General features: G+C 40.3%; 1 protein-coding gene across 19 annotated transcripts in view; it reads right to left on the reverse strand.

The window, feature by feature from the left end:
* Positions 1–19,914, reverse strand: part of TRIP12 (thyroid hormone receptor interactor 12) — a 139,467-nt gene that overhangs the window by 11,966 nt on the left and 107,587 nt on the right. For 14 of the 19 annotated variants that reach the window (XM_086719851.1, XM_086719848.1, XM_086719862.1 and 11 more), the window contains 13 exons: positions 18,227–18,327; positions 17,822–17,996; positions 16,511–16,652; positions 15,506–15,697; positions 13,863–14,014; positions 12,012–12,184; positions 11,564–11,637; positions 11,283–11,482; positions 10,505–10,632; positions 9,024–9,175; positions 7,990–8,132; positions 6,751–6,907; positions 5,300–5,398 (listed from right to left, as the gene is read on the reverse strand). In XM_086719851.1, coding sequence (XP_086575977.1) covers positions 5,300–5,398; positions 6,751–6,907; positions 7,990–8,132; positions 9,024–9,175; positions 10,505–10,632; positions 11,283–11,482; positions 11,564–11,637; positions 12,012–12,184; positions 13,863–14,014; positions 15,506–15,697; positions 16,511–16,652; positions 17,822–17,996; positions 18,227–18,327 — 1,888 coding nt within the window. The remainder of the gene's footprint in view (positions 1–5,299; positions 5,399–6,750; positions 6,908–7,989; positions 8,133–9,023; positions 9,176–10,504; positions 10,633–11,282; positions 11,483–11,563; positions 11,638–12,011; positions 12,185–13,862; positions 14,015–15,505; positions 15,698–16,510; positions 16,653–17,821; positions 17,997–18,226; positions 18,328–19,914) is intronic. The other 5 variants (XM_086719864.1, XM_086719863.1, XM_086719859.1 and 2 more) reach the window with 1 other exon arrangement.

The raw sequence follows: 19,914 nt of genomic DNA on the forward strand, positions 1-19,914 counted from the left end.
GCGGTGGCACCTTGGGGATCCACTTCCATCCCTTCGTTAGTTTTCCTCTACGGCAGTAAACGGCATCTGCGTTCACCCCAGACTCCAAAAAACCTTGGCTCATCTCTTTTTCACTCGCCGCATTCCAACCCATCGTTGAACACTGTAAGCCCCACCCTCACAATATATTCTAAACCGGTCACCGCCATCACCCCTCATCTGGGCTACTGCCAGCCCTCCTCCAGGGTCTCTGCACCAGCAAGCTTGGCGTCTCCTGTTCTAGGCTCACAGCGCTGACAGAGGCCTCCGTCTCTCGCAAAAGCAAAAGCTCAAGTTCTTCCACGCAGGTCCTCCGTGACCCCTCCTACAGCTGGACTCCGACCTCCAGCCAGTCATTCTGCGACAGGCCAGGTCTCCGTGTCAGGGCTTTTGCTTCTCAGTTCTTTTGCTAGACACACCCTTCCCTAAATGGTAATGGCTCACCTGTGCTCAAAGGTCCTCTTGGGCCACCCTTTCCCTTCCCCATCGTGATCCATCTCATTTAGATTTTTCTTCATCACGTGGCCTAACATATACATATGTTAATAATATTATTAACATAATAATTATTACATAATAATACGTAATAAGGAAGTGCGTACTGGCCTTCCCAAACTGAACAAAGTTCTGAGATGGTAGGAATTTTGTATGTTTTGTTCTTCACTGAATACTGGGTAGTGGAGGAGAGGAAGAAGGGGAAAAAAGAGAAGCAGAGAAAAGAAAAAACTGCAGTAACATCTGACATCCACCAGAGGGCAGTTTAGAGCTGCTTAACTTTTTCTCCCTTTAGCGTAATTATCCTAGGCGAAAGAGAAATCACAAATCAGATCAAATTCCTTCATCCAAATAATACTGTTCTTTCTAAAGGCAAAACAGACTTAAAATATTAAATGGCCTGGGTATCACTATAAACCCGTCACCACAGCAAATCTCTGTGAGGGTGGAAGGAACAGGTCGAAGCTGCCCTGGCATGGGGCGCCTGGGTGGCTCAGTTGGTTGGGCCTTGGACTTTGGCTCAGGTCATGATCTCGCTGTTTGTGAGTTCGAGCCCCACGTCTGACTCTGTGCTGACAGCCCAGAGCCTGGAGCCTGCTTTGGATTCTGTGTCTCCATCTCTTTCTGCTCCTACCCCACTCGTGCTCTGTCTCTCTCTCAAAAATAAATAAAAACATTAAAAAAGAAAGAAAGAAAAAGATGCTCTGGCAATTCTTCCCAAGCCCTGCGCTGGCCAACAGTGCTGCTGTTCGCAACCTGATCTTCTCAGGCATCTTTGTTCTACTCAGCCACTCCAGTAAAAAGGTAGGGAGTTTGCTTTTGCTTCATTTGTCTTTAAAGGAAAGAAAAGCATAAAGCTTTAGAAATAAAAACAGAGAAGACCAAGTTCTGACAACTTGTCTTACTCGAAGTGCTGCGAGTCTTTTTCTTTCAAAAGCTAACCCTTATGTACCAGCAATTACCATGTGCCACTGTTCTGTTCTGAGTGTTTTTCACACCTTAGCTCATTTAGTCATTCTAACAACATGATGAAAAAGGTCCATTTCTTACACACTTGTTGAGGCATCACCGAGGAGTTTACATAACGTGCCCAACGTCACGGTCAGTCAGTGCTGGCACCAGGCTCCACAGTCCATGCTCCTAACGCTTCACCACCCCAGAGGCTGGTCATTCGTAGCCTCAGCGAATCCTGAGGCTTGAAGACTCTCTGAGCCCAGAGACGGGTTCGGTTCTTCCCTGGCTCACCAATCATCCTTGTTCAAGCTAGGGCCCATGTTGATTTGACACTGTGAACTAGGATTCTTCTGGAGCTACTCTGAAGTCTTCTGAAAGGTCACCTGCATACTTGTATAGTTGAACAGGATTTATGACCTGATACCCTTTGTATCTAAAAAGACAGTACTCCTCCCAACCCCTGTTCCCCACTGAAGTCAGCTCCTGGAATCTTTTCCAGCGTCAGTAGTTAGGACCATCCATGAAGATTGTAAGCTCATGATTTCTGCATCAGTAATTCATTCTTGATGATCCTCAGATCGATGTGATGCTACTCTGAACTTGTTTAGGCTCCATGTAAGATGCAATTTGAAGAGAGGCACAAAGGATGAGAGAGGAAAGGAAAGACATTCCTGGCAAGAAAACACTATGTTGGAGTAAAAAAGTAGAAAGCATGTTAAAATAAACTCGGTAAAAGGAGTCAGAGCTGGAGCAGAGGTCTTGCAGTTTTACGAAGAAGAAATGTGGGCACGTAAACATCTAAATCCTGTGTCCTCCGAGCAAGTGGCCTAATCACCTTGGAATCAAAACTCGATCCCAACTTCTTATCCCAGCATCAAGGCCTTGCCCCAGTGTCCCCTCACCCATCACTTCTGGAGCCGGTAGTCATTTCTGCTGCTTTCCACACCACCAAGCCCAATCCTTTGCTCAAGCCACGGTATTTGTTGGTCCCTTAATGCTCCCAGTCTCTTCATGAAGGTCTAACTCTATGGCCTACTGGTCCTCATGGCTCCCAGGACAGTTGTACTTGTGTGAAAGCCTCGTTCTCTTGACACCTATATCACTCATCGGCCATATACCTTTGTCCCAGGACTTCCCAACTACACCGTAATATCCTTTGACCTCTGTAACCCTGTGAACTCTGCTATAACCCGTATCACTAGGGCGCCGTATACTTCCCAGTACAGAAGTACTTAGAGTTTTAATTTTGATGACCGAAGACTCTCAAATTATCTTTTCAAAAGCCTTAAGGAGAAGATGAAAACGCTTAAGAAAATGAGTGAAAATTCAAAGTCATACTTAAAATTACTCGCATACTACAGGTCATACTGTAGACTATTAGAGATTGTGCTATAACCCACATTTTATAGATAAGAAAACCGAGAGGCAGAGAGACTGGCTATTAGAAATAATTGGCGTAATAGAAGGTTTGGATATTTTACGTCTCTAAGAGCTTCAGAAGTCTGAAAATTCTGAAGTTTTGTCTTAAAAATATTTAGGGGAAAGAGGGAGGAAAGTATCCCCAAGAAACTCCGTATTTCATAGTAAAAACAGACAGAAAATAAGTATTTGGTGTACTGTCCTGGCTGTTTAAAAGCATCTCAAAAGAAATAAATGACAAAGATTAGAAAGGAAGTAAAATCATCTTCTTTCACAGCCGACACGACTGTCTAACAACACAGATCAGTAAACTGCACCTCTGGCCCACTTCCTGTTTTGTACAATCTGCAATCTAAGAATGGTTTTTACAATTTCAACGGTTGATAGAAAAATCTTGAATATTTCACAACATGTGAAAATTGTATGAACTATAAACTTCACTGACAAAATTTTATTGGAACATGGCCAGGCACATTTGTATATGTACTGTCTGTGGCCACGTTCACGCTTGTGCAAAGGCGAAACTGAGTAGCGGCGATGGGAGGCTGCAGGGCCCACACCACCTGAATCTGGCCCTTTAAAGGAAAGCTTCCGAAGCCCTGGAATCCTAAGTGATGTATTACAAAGTTATTACAACTGGGGTGCTTGGATGGCTCAGTCGGTTAAGTGCTGACTTCAGCTCAGGTCACGATCTTGCGGCTCCTGAGTTTGAGCCCCATGCCAGGCTCTGTACTGAAAGCCTGAAGCCTGCTTTGGATTCTGTGTGTGTGTCTCTCTCTCTCTCTCTCTCTGCTCCTCCCCCACCCATGCTCGTGTGCACGCGCTCTCTCTCTCAAAAATAAAATAAATATTAAAAAAAATTTTTAAGTTATTAGAATAATTAAGTTTAACAAGGTCGAACTCTAAGGGTCAGGGGAAAATTTCCTGGGGATATATAAAAGCACAAACTAGAAAAGAAGAATTGATGAATTGGATTTTATCACAATTAAAATCTTCTGCTCTTCCAAAGACCTTTCACGGGGAAACTGAAAGATGAAGTACAAACTGGAAAATATCTCTAAACACCTATCTCATGAAGAACTTGTGTCCAGAGTAATGAAAAACTCAACAACTTAATCATAAAACCCAATGATGAAAAAGTGGACAGAATGCTTGGGACACTTCTCCAGAGAACATGCATGAGTGGCCAATGAAACAAACAGGAATGAAAATATCATTAATCTTCAGAAAAGTGCAAATACAACACATTAAGACGTCACTACAAACCCACCAAAATACCCCAAATTAAAAAGACAGTACCCAAGGGCTGGTGAGTATGTGAAGCAATTGAAATTTACACACTCCATCGCTGGTGGGAATGGAAAATGGCAAAGCTACTTTGGAAAACAGTTTGGTGTTTCTCATCAAGTAAAAACATGTCTTACTAAATAACTTATCAATTCATCCCTGAACTATTTACCCACGAGAAAAAAAAAAAAAACCTAGGTCTACAAAGACTTGTACACAAATGTTCATAGCAGCATTATTCAGAAGTATCAAAAACTGGAAACTAGGGGTGCCTGGGTGGCTTAGTTGGTTGAGCGCCTGACTCTTGATTTCGGCTCAGGTCATGATCTCACGGTTTGTGAGTTCGAGCCCTGCGTCAGGCTCTGCGTGGACGGCACGGAGCCCGATTGGGATGCTCTCTCTTCCTCTCTCTCTGCCCCTGCCCCACCCGTACGCACTCGCACGCTCTAAGATAAAGAAACTAAAAAAAACCCAAAAAACAACAAAACAAAACTGGAAACTAAAATGTGCATCCCCTAGTGATTGAACATTTTGTGAGATATCCCTACCATAGACTCATACTAGTGATAAAAGGAAACAAACTGATATATGGAACAACAGGATGAATCTGAAAAGCACTACACACTAAGTGCTAGAAGAATGACACAAATGGCTACGCACCACAGGTGTCCACCGCCTACTGCACTGTGAAAAAGACAAAACTATGGGACAGAAAACAGACCAATCAATGGTTGCCTGGGGGTGGGGGTGGGGGTGGGGTGTGTACATTTGGCCACGAGAATTTGTACAATTAGAACTGGACGTGTTAAAAGTGTGCATTTATTACATAGGTTATCTATTTCGGTAAATGTAAATTTTTAAAAAGGCAGTTCAAACATTCTGAAAGATATGGCTTAAAACACTCTTCCACTTTATCAACCTAACAACTGCACAAACATTTGTTCTTAGGCAAGAAAAAAAACTCTCTTAATATGAGAGTTTGGAAAATGGAGAACTTAGATCACCAGCAGAGCACATCTCCAGTTTCCAGATAAATTTCCCAACTGTCTTTTAGAATTTCAGAGGACCAACAAACTCTTACGAAAGCACAAATGAAGCTGAAAAGCGTCAACACTCATAAGCTCACCTCATTCTCATACTGGATTTCTAACATGGCCCGTGAGCTCCCCAGATCCTGCATCACAGACTCGGCTTGTTTCAGCAGCTCCTCTCTGTTCACAGTACGCTAAAAAAAAAAAAAAAAAAAGAAAGAAAGAAAGAAAGAAAAAAGAAGAAAGAAAGAAAGAAAGAAAAAGAAAGAACAAGGGTGAAGAAACTAGACTCATATTACACTATAATAAACAGGTGGCATTTATCGAAGTGCAAAAAAAAAAAATCAATTCGGTTGTTTTAACTGTTTCTTTAAAGCACGCCTCAGAAAAGGGTAAGAGAGTGGCTGCACAGCTACAAACACAGACAGCGAGGCTACATGGGAAGTGTCCTCTTGAGCCCACGACAGGTTCAGAAAATTCAAGGTGGAGAAGAAAGGATCTCTGTGACCTTGCCCAAGGCCAGTGCAAGTCAGGGCTGCAGCTGCATGAACCACCCCCCAGGCACACGTACATTGACGTAATGGAGAAATAGGTATGGGGGTGGCTGGTGACACAGGTGAGCGGAAACTTCCTGGTTCCGACCTGCAGAAACTACAAACATCTACTCAGGAGATTCAGGAGGACAAGAGAGGTCCTGCTAGATTTCCAAATCCCATCAACACCACTGTTTACTCAATCCTAATGACACAAGTAAAAATAGAAATAGCAAAGCTTAAAAAAAAAAAAAAAAAAAAAAAAAAAAAAAGTACTTTTTTGTTTCTGCTTCTCATTCCTTCTAACTCCTCTTCTAATGTCATTACTAATGGCTCTCATGAGTCTTGGAGTGAAAGGTTTTGGAAGGACAGACCTGAGTAGGAATCTTCAGCACAAAAGAGGAAGATAAAAAGGCAGTGCAGGGTCAGCAATGTTGGATGGGGTCTGTGCAGGAATGGCTCAGAGCAGTGTGGTCAGATCTACGAATGTGCAGCCAAGATGAGAAGCCCAGGAAAATGAGATCAGCAGCACAGGGGCTGACTGGGCTTGAGCTGGGAATTACACCATGAATCCTGTTTCAGTCATTTCTGAGCAGAGTCATTTGTGAAGGGAAGAAAGTGGATCTGATTAATTCTACCTACTGCATAAAGCATCAATTATAAAAGGGAGGCTACAGTTTGAGTTCGTAATTTAAAAAGGAAAAGAATCCTCAGTAAGAGAAGACGAGATTCTTTGTTGGCACAAGAGAGGAAAAAGAATTGCAGAAATTATTTCAGAAACAGGAAGAAGGGACTCTTACCTGCCGGGTGAAGAAGAACCACAAAGAGCCCAGTTCCAAGAGCTTGAGAGTAAAACATCCAGGTGAGAAATCAGACAAGCCAAGAGCTGGCTGTGGCTCAGCTACGGCCCTGGGCCAATAGGCACATTCAGGTGCACCCCATTTCTAGTTTCCCCATTACTTTCCAAAGGCCGGTTTGGTTTACCTTTGAATATCTGGGGGGGAGAAACTTACTTTTTTTCTATCCAATCTAGGTGCAACTCTGCTATCTTGAGAATCAGACTGGTTGATTTCTGGGTTGGTGTCAAGTAATCTCTGCATCGCTCGGTCCCGATCAAACGCAGTTACATAAAAAAGCATTTGCCGGGTATCAAAAGGGAAGAAAAATGGGCTGTAAAAAGATGCGATATAGATGATGTGAATTAGAATCAGAAACCATACAAACCCTTGTATTAGAAACAAGTTTTAATACGATACAGAATAATAACTGTAAACATAACCAAAAATGGTCTAGGCAAACTAATTTTGAACAATTTTCATAATTCTTTTATGAAATGTCTAAGTGATCAAGTAATAATGTATTAAGTAGTTTTTTGCTGTGAAATCTGAAATCCAACTATTCATATCAGGTCTATTCAAGATTATCTTTGATCTACCCAAAGACCTTCAGGATGCATAACACGACTAGAGAAATTTTAAATTTAAAATATAGTTTTAAGCCTGGTCACATTTCACTGCCATCCCATCCCCATACCACATATACACAAATAATAGATAATGGCTTTACTAGCTCATGATTTTCCTCCCAGCTTTGGCATTTCTAAGTCACTCAAGCATGCCAAAGGGCCATGCTGATTTCCAAAGAATGAACCCTACAGTAATACAGATTCTATTGCTTCATGATGTAGGATTTTGGTAGTTCTTGACACAGAGCGGCTAAAAGCACTGCCTTTGAAGACCCCAATATTCAACATTTGTTCTGTCCAATACAGGTAGCCACATAAAGATGTGGCTATGTGGGACTAAAAACTAATTTCTAATTTACTTAATTTTAATTGATCTAAATGTAAACAACTGTGTGTGGCTACCGACTATCATACCGATCAGTGCAGTTCTATGGTCTCTGAGAATGTAAGTCTGGGCCCAAACAGGCACAGAAAAATCAACTGACTATACCTTTGGAGTCCCCATTTTGTGATGACAGGGGATTTTAATCTCCTTAATGATCCTTGTGTACTTTCCTATTTCACACACATAGATACACACTGCCACAAAGATCTCGTACGAGCCCCAGCTAGCCTCCTCTGGATGCTAGAGCCACTGAATATTCAGCAAGCTGTCATCAGATATGATAACGTCACTTAAACACATTTAAACAGGTTCATCAAAGACTATGCTTCTGTGACAAAATGTATAAAGACCAACACAACGATAACACTCCCAAAGTCGCCGTTTCAGAAATGATCGTCTTACCAGGTTTTTCCCAGTTCAGTCAGCCACGTTGGGATGTTTCCGGTCATGATCACTAGAGGATCTTGAAGCTGCCTGTTTGCTTTTGCTGTCAACTTACTATTAATAAATTCACTAGTTGGAATAATCTCCTTGCACATTGCATTCTGTAAAATGTTAAAAAAAACAAAACAAAACCCAAAAACAAAAAGGTCTGCATGAAGGAAAACATTAGGATTATATCCACTACCTCTTTCTTTACCTCCAAATATGTACCCAGAGTGCCTGGATTCCAGCCGGTTCCCAATATACAATACACAGCTTTCCACAGGAGTGTCCCAATCTAAATGACAACTTCTACAATGCCCAGCGGAATGGCCGAACTGCTACAGGGCACCAGTACTGTCCCAGTCACTGATGCGGCAGCTAACACTCATGCGAGGCCAATTCCTTCATTCTGCTTTGTATTGTATAAATATCAAAGGTAGTACTTAACTTTCACTTCATTTTTCACTTAGTATGTATTTTAACTTAGACAAATGTAACTTTTGTTTAATGGAGAAAGAATTTTAACTATGTAAATTCACATTCATATTTCTTGTTGCAGCCTACCTTAATAAAGTTACAGCTAGGAAAACATTAATCCAAAATATAGGCCAGCAACGAAAAGTGGGGGAGGGGCGCCTAGGTGGCTTAGTTGCTTGAGCGTCTGACTTCAGCTCGGGTCATGATCTCACAGTTTGTGACTTTGAGCCCCCCATTGGACTCACTGCTGTCAGGCTCCTCTGTCCTTCCCGTCCCTGATCTGTCCCAGCTTGTACTCTCTCAAAAAGAGTAAATAAACATTAAAAAGAAAAAAAAAAAAAAAGTGGGGGAGAAGCTCCCACTGTGAATAAATTGTATTTCACTGGGCTATGATCCCTGCATTTAACCGAATCGTTATTTCTGTTTCTAGTACAACAGAAATTAAATTCATCAACTACTAGACAGAAAACTATGGGTAGTGTGCCGTGAACACCACACCATGGGAACCGTCATCAGCGGGCCACATTACTCACATCATACAAGTAATACCAGTATCGACTGATGGCATGTAGAACTCTTAAAAGAAGAATCACATCTAATGACGGGTCTTCAAAAGTTATATTTTCAGGTGGCGTGGATATGAGGTAAACTTCTAAAGGATTTGATACCGATGGGCACACTCCATCTAGAGGGCAAAAGATCAAAGTTAAGTTTGATCAAGGTTACAAAGGCTATGCCAGTGGCACTGGTGTCACCTTATCACACCTAAAATAGTAAGCACAAGCTGTGAAGATGTAATGTTTGGTATCTTATTAGGGTATTGATAGCTTGAACATTTTTTCCCTCTTATCTTATACCAAAATCATCCAGGCTTATAAGAATTTCACTTGCCTCCCATATCAAAATAAACACTGACTGACTCATACGCATTTCCTCTTTCAACAGAAACAACAGCTAATAATAAAATAGCTGGGAAAGAATAAAGACAAAAGGACAAAATGTGTAAATTTAAATTCACAGATATAAATTTCTTGGATTTTTAATTTTTATATCCAGCTTAAAATGGCCATGTAAAATAGACAAACACTCCCAATTGTAAATCTATAAGAGATTTGGTTATTTAATTCGAGGCTTAGGATAGAAAAGACTGTGATGATTTCTGAGGGGATCTAGGATGCTTTTCTTCTTAGATTTCACTTAGTAGCAGCATGGTGGGGAAGGGGGTTGTGGGGGTGTGGACTGTTGCCATTTACTTGGTTACCATGCACAGGAATCAAAATCACAACATTATCACTACAGAAAACAAAGGGCAATTTCTAACACCAAAAACACAGAAATAAAAATTTCAAAATATAAACCTTTTAAAAAAGAACCTAGTTGTGGGGGAGGATGCGGGGGAGAGAACCACAGCAACAACGAACCCCAAAAATATTTGTTACAATGTCCTTATTTCTGAGGACCAGAAAAATTTTCAGCAATTGACACCATTTAGTTTGGAAATCCCTGATAGGGATGGTCTCTGTGCAATGACCCTGCAGCCAATGCCCCGAGGCACTGCCACTACCACAGAAAAAACGTGGGGGGGGGTGTGTGAACGAGCACAGGTAGACTGGAAAGAAATACTACAAAAGAAAAGAGCTCAGACTGGGAGATGCTACTCCATTCAGTAGTCATCGTATTACCTGGCAAAACTTTTCATTTCTTCTAGAACTGTTAGAGTACAATAAATGATGAAAATGAAGGGCCTGCCTGACCACGATCAGTCTCTTCTTCAGTAAATGTGCTCTTACTAATGAAATGTGTTTTAGCCTTCATGAAAACAAATTTTTCATGGAAAGAGTATCTGAGTCTTTTCCAATTTTCTTTCCAAATTTAATTTTGCAGATACTTAATTTTTCATTTGTGGTAATTTTGTATTTTCTAAATTATAAAGATTTGACTGCTAGGTATACATCAGGACAAGAAGTCTACTGCCCCATGGCGATGGGTCTTCCCGTCCCTTGCACGAACTTACCGTGCCATAACTCATCATGCTTTTTTGCATTTCTGGGGGATGTTTTTGTTGGAGCTGTTTGGGCTCTTCCTCTTTTACCACCAACACAATCTTTATTACTTTCTTCATCCTCTCGCACGGGTTTGTACCTAAATCGATTGGAGAGTACGTAAACTAAATGTAGATCTTAAGAATAAAAACTGTTCTACAGGGGCCAAAGGGTGACCCACAGACACTGGAGTTTCTAGAACTCTAAGATCTATCCAGTTTCTCTTGACTTCTGGGTCTGGAGAATTACCAACGGCACCGCTTCCAAAAAGAGACCACAAATAGACCACATTCCCAGGAGGGGCCCCCTGAGGAACTCCGGGGGTGGTCCAGGGGAGAACAGATCTCTTTAAATGTAAGCAGCAGACATTCATTCACAATGTGGGAAGCTGCATCCAAGTGCCTCTAAGGGCTTAAAGATGCCAAGCTGCTCATCACCCAAAGGAACTTCATCTTATGGAGATGTTTCTGTCTTATTTAAAGATCTGAAATGAATCTAAAAAGGTGACGTAAGCTAGGATTACTGCCCTTGAACAAACACGTTTTCTAGTAGACGTAACGAAGGTAAGCACACACATACGTATGTGCATGCGTGTAGGCATTCATGCAAAAAGTATGTGAAGTGGCTTTTGATAATAAAATGTAGGATTTGGGTCTCCTCCCCTTACTTAGGCCAGCCATTCATATGAATTCCCAAAACACACAAACAGTAACAAAGCTGATGAAAACCGAACGAAGTCATTTTACTTGCCATATTGTATGAGTCTTTGTCCAAATACCAGCTCTTCCCAGAGGATTGCTCTCATCGTCTGTGGACTCCCTTTCATCTTCAGCCTGTATACTGAACTGTCGGACTGCCTGATACACAGTCATGTTATACGGGAGCAAGTGTTCTCCAATGTAAAACTGTAGCCGGTGTCTCACATTTCCTGAATTTAAGAACTGAGCAGCCTAAATGAAGCAAAAGAAAATCCAGTTAAGCTACAGGCCCTGAACTTCATCCATTACAACATGGTGAGAACAGCACCTTACCAGAGACTCGTCTATTTCCTCATCAGAGCCATCATCATCACTGTCTTCATCATCTTCTCTTACTCTTCCATACCCTAAGGATGCAAGAAGGCTGTTAAATTTCTAGCAACTTTACATGCCAGGGCCCACATATACCGGTTAAACTAATATGCTCTTAGAAAAACACGTGTATACTACACCTTGACCTATGAAACAGAAGGATTCAAGAAAACGGTCACATACCAAATGCCATTCCCACTACATCACATTCCAGCTGACTGTAAGCAGTCAGCTCCTAGGAAATTTACCACATTTCCACATACTACGTATTAAATAAATGATGGGAAGCCGAGTTCCTGAAGCTAGGTTTGAACAGAAGTAGTAATACAAGGGAAATCATTTATATATCCCTCAATATTCCCAGCCCACATGTACGTATGGAAACAAAACACACATATAGGGAAAGTACCTCTGACCACAAGGTATCTCTCGATAGCTTGTACCAAAGCCAGGGGATCAATCTTGACAGGCCCACCCTTCCACTGTTTCACATTTGCACAGTCTGGATGTCTTTGTAACTGGCATTTTAACTGATGGGTGTTGAAAAATTTTAAAGCCTGTGATCCTCTGTTGAGAGAAAAGCTCAAGATAATTTATGAAAAAAAGTTATTCTATTATTTTCAAAATCAACATAATAATTCACACAAAAGCAAGATAATACAAACTGCATTTTTTAAGGCACAAAATAAGCACTTACTTACCAGTTATGTAAATAGTGAAGTCAGCAATTTGACTTACTTAGTAAAGTTGTTAAAGTAAGAAATAAAAGAGGGTGTGTATGCACGCATATGAGAACATTAAATCATCATTCTCTGTCCTACCATAAATCCAAGCGGGCAGAAATCCCTCCCCACCGAGATTTAGCCATTTCTCTAGAATAAACATTCCGCAACCACTGTGCATGCTCACTTCCGCAGTATTTCGCCACTGCCTAACTAAATTCTATGGATTTAAAAACAAAAGAAAAAGCCCTCTTTTTTGCTTTCAAATGCTTCTGCTACAAAATTACTTTAAAAACTACCCTTTACAATTTACTTCACTATATTCTTTTGAATGAAGCAGTTCAAGAGCTACACCAGTCTGACCCTGGAAATGAGAATTAATCGCTCATTTCTGAAAAAGGGCTGACAACATCAAGACACAGGCAGGCTTAAAATGCAGTTCTCTTTAAGATTCCAGAAGGCATGCAAACTGGGGTATTGGAGAGGAATATTGCATTAAACGGATACATATGTAAACATACACACTTTACACAAATCTGGGTGAAAATGAAAAACGTCATGGTTTTCTCAGGCATAGATGAGATGCCCCCTTGTTTCATAAAATCCTCCAGTAGGATGATTAAAACCGAATACCACTTTCTATATTAATTTTCAAAGCCAGAAAAAGCTCTAGCCCACACTGCTCCCTCCATCTGATCCAGTAATGCATATTGTTTTAATTCAATCACAAATTTAAATGCTTTCAAAATACATCAGACTGTGTATTTTTAAACCAAACTGATCTCAGGGGCACCTGGGGAGCTCAGTTCTTAAGCGTCCGACTCTTGCTTTTTGGCTCCGGTCGTGATCTCACAGTTCCTGAGATGGAGTCCCGTATGGGGCCTGCACTGGTAGCACGGAGCCTGCTTGAGATTCTGTCTCCCTCTGGCCCTACCCTGCGCACACATGTTCGCACTCTCTCGCAAAATAAATAAACTCAAAACAACCAAACTAATTTCTTATTTTGTATGCTTCCAGTCATGACATTCTAGAAACCTTGTAACATTCCATAAAATACAATAATGAACCTTTACAGTGAATTCTTTCTGTAGCACTTCATGAGTCCAGTAAAAGTACTATATTATAGAAAAAAATAGAAAGTTTTATTAAAACAAGAAAACTTCAAAATAAACTTATTTGTTAAAACCCATCAAAGGTATAATCACATCACACAGGGAATCCCAATCCTGCACAGAATGCAAATATTTTATCATCCATGCCTGTAAAATTCACGGAGAAGCATTCTAGCTAGATTAAAGTAATGGAACACTAAGCTTATTACAGGTTGCCAACACAGTCATTGGGTTATAGATTTCCAAAACGCCATGTTTAAAAAACACAAGGGGTGGATTTTAAATATAAAAAGTATTTTTCTTTAGCCATTACAACCAAATGGTCTTTGGGCAGATGAAGATATTACCAGACCTCTTGCCACTTTACCTCAACAAAATTAAGCACAAAGTCCAATGGCAAGGGCACACCCAAGCCATGATTCTTACCTGCCTCCTGTCCCATTCCCACTGGGGAAGTCATGTACTTTGACTGGAAACTGTTCCATCTGGCTGAGGCAGTTGTTCATCTTGTGAACTAATGCCAACAAAGGTGCATTACCCACTGGTTCTACTCTTCCAATGGGCTCTTCTCCAGGAAGCTGAAGTTATAAATAAACCAATCGGTTAAGCAAGGCCTCCTGAAAATGGAACACTGCTCAACAAGAAAATTTAACAGGCAGTTTTGCAGAAGAGAACCATTCATTTATTCTCTTTTATCTCTTGATACATTTGGTTGGAATGGTTACTTCCAAATAAATTATTTCAAAATAGAGACGCTTTTCGTGCAGGTCCACAATCCTTTATTCCTAGTTCCTAGGTCCAAAGGGCTTGAAAACACAACTTGTGTGGTGGTGAAACCTGACCCAGACACAAGGCTATCTGCAGTCTTTACGTTTATTTAGTAGGAATATTCACATGCTTTGCTGCAAAAACACTTAATATGTGTGGAGTGTTATTTATCCACTGGGGATATCAGGTAATATCTATGTACTGTATTGAAGAACTTGTGAAAACCATCCAGCCCCAAGGAGTTTCAGGTAAGAGATTACATATCTACCTGTACATAATCTTAGGCATAGTATAAAACCACATCCAGTATTGCTACACATCTAATGCATCTCTAACAAATACCAACTCTGCTTCAGGTAGCTCAAGTTAAAACAATACAAGAGGGGTGCCTGGGTGGCTCAGTCAGTTAAGTGGCAAACTCTTCATTTAGGCTCAAGTTATGATCCCAGGGTGGTGAGATGGAGCCCCACATTGGGGTCCATGCTGGGCATGGAGACTGCTTGAGCTTCTCTTTCTCCCCCCTCTCTGCCCCTCCCCCTGCTCCCTCGCGCTCTCTCTCTCAAAACTAACAACTAAATTAAAAAATTAAAATTTGAAAAAATAAAACAAGAAATGCTCAAAATGACTACAAACACTGAAAGGAAGGCATAGTGAAGTAGTTTCCACTAACACACAGAATCATCCTTAGCCCTACTACACAGAAGATCCAGAGACATCTCCAGGGATGCCTTATCTCAAGTAGTTGTCAACAAGTAGAATGATGTTAAGTCAATATTGTCCAAGAATAGGTACATTCTTGCTCTTACCCACTGAGGCTGAAGGTAGGGGAGCCTCTTTGTGGCCTCTGCTCTTGTAATCCAGATTGTAAGTGGTGACTAAGTACTCTCGAATACAACTGTTAATACTGTATTTTATATGCAAAATGGAAATGTCCACTCTATCTTACGTCTATAGCTATGTTTACTGTATTTCCACTACAGTATGTTTAAAAACAAATATTGAGCATAAACACATTCACAAGTGAGGGACTACTATTAACGACTGGGCTTACAGGAAAAACAAAGACTCAGGATAACACGGATCATAAAAACTGTGGCACTTGCACCATTAAATCACCATGCTGTTGCTTTACTAGTGTATGTGATCTATAAAAGACCAAGGACTCCAACTGTGTATCAGAAGCTAGAAGCTTTACCTGAGTATCTCGACCAGCACCTAATGGAAATCACGGAGATGAAAATACACACATTAGTGAGCAAAGATTTCCGTAATAACATACACAAGCATTATAGACAACTTACTGGTGAAGAAAAGAATACATGAAGGAATCTCTTTAATCTGATCTCTCTGCTCACAGCATCCTTTTCACTTTTAGATGTCAAATAAAGCAACAGCTGCTTCACGAATCCACTATGCTGGATTTCAAATGATGAAACGTCTGACTCTGAGACTATGCTACGGATTTCTACAAGGCACTCAGCTCCACCATCCACCTGCAAGAGTTGGGAAGAGTATTTCTATGTTGATTTAAACAGTCCTTACTAAATGCACAATTTACACTTCCCCCAAAGGAACAGAATACATTCTCAACACCTTTAAAAAAGAAGGCAGGGGAAGTGATGCATTCTTGGTAGATCCTTGGAAAATACGATCTTAACCGGCATCCACACTACTAACATAGAAAAGTCTCACACCCAACCGATGTAAAACAAACAAAATAAATAAAGACAAACAACGAGAATATAAATTGAGGGGTAAAGAGAACACCAGAAGGAGAAGATGAAAACAGAATATGAAGTGTGGCTTTAAATTAATACATTTAAAACCTAGATGAAATGGACAATTTCTTGCAAAACATGTACTACTCAAATTGCTCAAGGTGCACAAAAAAATGTAAAAAGGCTAAGAATCAGACGAAATTTAAACAGTTTATTCAACCTCCCTCTTCAACTACTATGAGACCCAGTTAGGTTAGGGAGGGTCCCATCCACTCTAATACCCAGAGTTGAGGAGATATACTCAAGGGACATTTCTCGAGTCTCTTCTTTTGTCAAGAAATACGAGTTGTGAAGAGAACAAAGTCAAGGAAGAGATTTCCCAGTACCGTTAATGATAAAATGATGAAGCACGAAAGTCAAGGGACTCGTTACAGAAACGTCAGTGCTAGAGGTACACGTCTAGCTAAAAAGTTGATCTAGGACAGCAAATCCGTGGAAAGCCAGAGAGTCATCAAGGGAGGAACAGGAAGACAGAAGAGATGCCAAAAGAGACTGTGAAGGACCAGCAAAGTGCACCCAACGCGGTACCTGGAGGTTGAGTTGTTCGGTCGCAGCACAAAGTCTCTGAAGGACATTCAGTGCAGGGTTGCTTCCATCCATGTTCTCAGAACTGAAGTAACGTTCTACAAATTTATGCGCTTGTTCCTTAATCCAACCTTTAATTTTTTCTCTGCACAAAGGAAAAACAAGATATTAAATTTAGTCTCAGTGTACAAAAAGGATTTCGACTGTAACTACCCAAAGGCAAACTGCTGCTACGTTTTTAAAAAACCCTTTTGGGCCTATGCTTATAAATTCATGAACTCAGATTCCATATTAACCAAATTTAAGTGTCATTTTGAAAATGGGTTAAGGTGTACTAGAGAAATGCACAGGTACTTAAAATATATTTCAGGTCATTACATGAAACATATACAAAAAGTTCTAACTCCCTGGAACTCTACCACATTAATAGTTTCCTTCCTAACTATTCGCCTGATAACAACTTGACATGACTGTTTCATTGGGTACAGACACACTTGCTTTGTCCTTTATTTGTGTTCCTTGGAGAGGTGAGGTAAAGAACTATAGACCAGAAACATGCACCTGTTAGATGTACAATTAACTGAAACCTCGCTGCTTAAATTACAAATTCTGATGGCTTTAGAAATACACGTGCTTAATTATTATTAAATGAAATTGAGAAAAACAATAACCAACGCAACCAATCAACCAAACAAAAAGAGCCTGTTTCTTTGCCAGTGGAATCTGATTTTTAAAAATTTCTTGGTTGCAGAGGAAATAATCCATGTTGGCGTGCTACATCCAGAGTCAAAAGAACAACTCTAGAGGGTTTTTAAGAAATAATTGTTAATAGCCACAAATTGGTGTGTGAAACAGTTTAGCTGATACAGTTCTAAATTTCTTAAGAACAACCAACTGACCTCTACTCTAAGATCTTTAAGTCCTAATGTAAAGGGTAGAGGAAGGGGATCTGAGACGCAGGTGAGTGTGTGTGCGTGTCTGTGTGTGCATGCAGAAAATGCCAGCTTTTACTTGTCTAGAATAAAACTGAGGAACAGGTTCCACAGGGAGAATTTATTTGGTTTTGAACGTCTACAACTCCCAACGAGAAATGTTGAAATATGTTTTAAGATGTAAGATTGAAATTCAGGACAAAGCCAGGCACGGAGTTCAAGAACTGAGAAATCTATTTCATCTTTGAGCAATACCACTACTGAGCATAAATTAAAGGTCTGTGTCCATGTTTCATCTCCATACAATACACGTGCTGACTGAAATAATGCTCAGTTTTGCTAATCCCAAGCACAGAAGCAATAGATGATTCCCCCACTTCACCTATTATTGGAGATGGTGTCCTTTGAGGCAGCCCTGGCAAGACCACTGACTCCCGCGGTTCGTGCTGGTTCAATGTTGTTGCTGTTGGACTGTGCGCTTAACCTTCCCCACGTTTTTGGATTCAAGCTTGCCAGGAAAGAAGATTTAGGTGACTGAGTAGTGGTGGGGCTTTTAGCTATGAGAAGAAAAGGGAATGATGGTTACACCACTTTAGCGTAACTGATGAAAACCAACTGAAATTTAACATTCCTGTTCTTATGAGATGAATTAGCTGAAACAACTTAGAACACGGAGTAAACTCAGGTGTACTTCAAAGCTATCAGCAGCTTTCGTGAGATTCGTGTCTCTAACTGGTACCATCTTTCCCTCTGCCTTCCACCCCCACAGTGTCACCAAAGGAATTACCTTGATTGTCTACTTTGTCATCATCTCTTGGAGGTGAATACTTTGGCCTTCTTGGCCCTCGTTTTGGCAGTCGCTTTCTCTTTAGAACATCGCTTAATCGACTATCACATGAGAAAATATGGGAGAAGTTTAGCAATTACCACGATTTATTATCACTCACTGAAAAGCAAGCTAAAATGGCAGAAACAAGGAGCTGTAAAATACTGCCATAACGGTATTTTTCATTCAGTGATTACCTATTTAATGCAGACTCTGCTCCAGTCATGATCTAAGAGGTATAGAGACACAGAAGATGATGCATTCAGAAAAAGCTATTTGACTATACTGAGCTACTAAAAGTAAAACCAAATAGACTATTTGAATAATCCTGTGGTAAACTCTTACTATAAAATGTTGTACACGTACAGAAAAGTACATAAAACAAATTTACAATGCAAAAACAAAAATTTAAAAAGACCTACGCTATCAAACTAGAAATAGAATGTTAAATCTGATTACCGTATTTCTTCCCTAACCTAAATGACAAGAAGTAACACTCATGACATTGAGTGTTAATATTATCAAAATGCTTTCCTGACACTGCCCAAAGTAATTTCACGGTATACAACTGCCATAACATCCTAAATTAATTCATTTATAAATAGTTTAGGGATTTAAAAAAAAAAAAAAAAAACCTCAAAATTACCTATAAACAGATCAAATCATAGTATGAATAACCTATTCTGAATTAGAATACCTGAAATAGAACATACGTAGCCTGTCTTATTTTCACTATTCCTAACAGTAGAAATAGTTTGAAATTATCAAATGATTCTTAGAATAACAAAACCATGTAAGATAGATAATATGGAAAAAATGTTCTGGTTCAGTTGGTCTGTGACCCACAATAAAATTAGAAAAATTTGAAAAAGTTTTAAAGTTCTTCCAATATCTGATGTCTATTAAAAACACTAATGTGTTTGGGGAGCCTGGGTGATCAGTTGGTTAAGCGTCCAACTTTGGCTTAGGTCATGATCTCACAGCTTATGGGTTCGACCCCTGCATCGGGCTCTGTGTTGACAGCTCAGAGTCTTGAGCCTGCTTCTGATTCTGTGTTTCCCTCTATCTCTGTACCTCCCTTGCTCATGCTCTGTCTCTCTCTCTCAAAAATAAACATTAAAAAAAAAAAAAAAAAAAAAACAACAACAGTAATGTGTTTATGCTTGAGAAGCAAAATGAGTGAACGTCCAGATATGTATGGGTAAAAAATTCCCCCTTTACAAATTTATATGAACTTTTCATTAGAAACCATATTAAAAAGAAATGGAACCACTTAAAACTCCAAAAGGTTCTTTCTGTTTTGTTTTGGTTTTGTTTTTTTAGAATTTTCAATTATTAGACTATAATCAAGTCTAATCCTTCAGTGGCTCAGAAACAGCGTCTGTCTCTGAGCTGCATCACATCTCACCAAGCGCCTGCTGTCTAGGGCACCATGCCTGCGGTAGCGGAAGTTACTACAGCAGCCAGGGGGAAGGGATGGGGCTGGAAAGGAAGGAAGAAGAGAGGCAGGCGGACAAATCCAACCGGAGAACAGAGAAGGTGGAGGGTCTCCAGTATTGTTCAGGCCCAGTCTCACAGGGCTGGATCCATGACACAGGCACCACCCAAACCTAGAAGTTTCCTAAAATAACAGCCACTGTGTCAGAAGT

Source organism: Puma concolor, chromosome C1, assembly GCF_028749965.1.
Source record: "Puma concolor isolate L17-30 chromosome C1, mPumCon1.1.hap2, whole genome shotgun sequence".
NCBI lineage: Eukaryota > Metazoa > Chordata > Mammalia > Carnivora > Felidae > Puma > Puma concolor.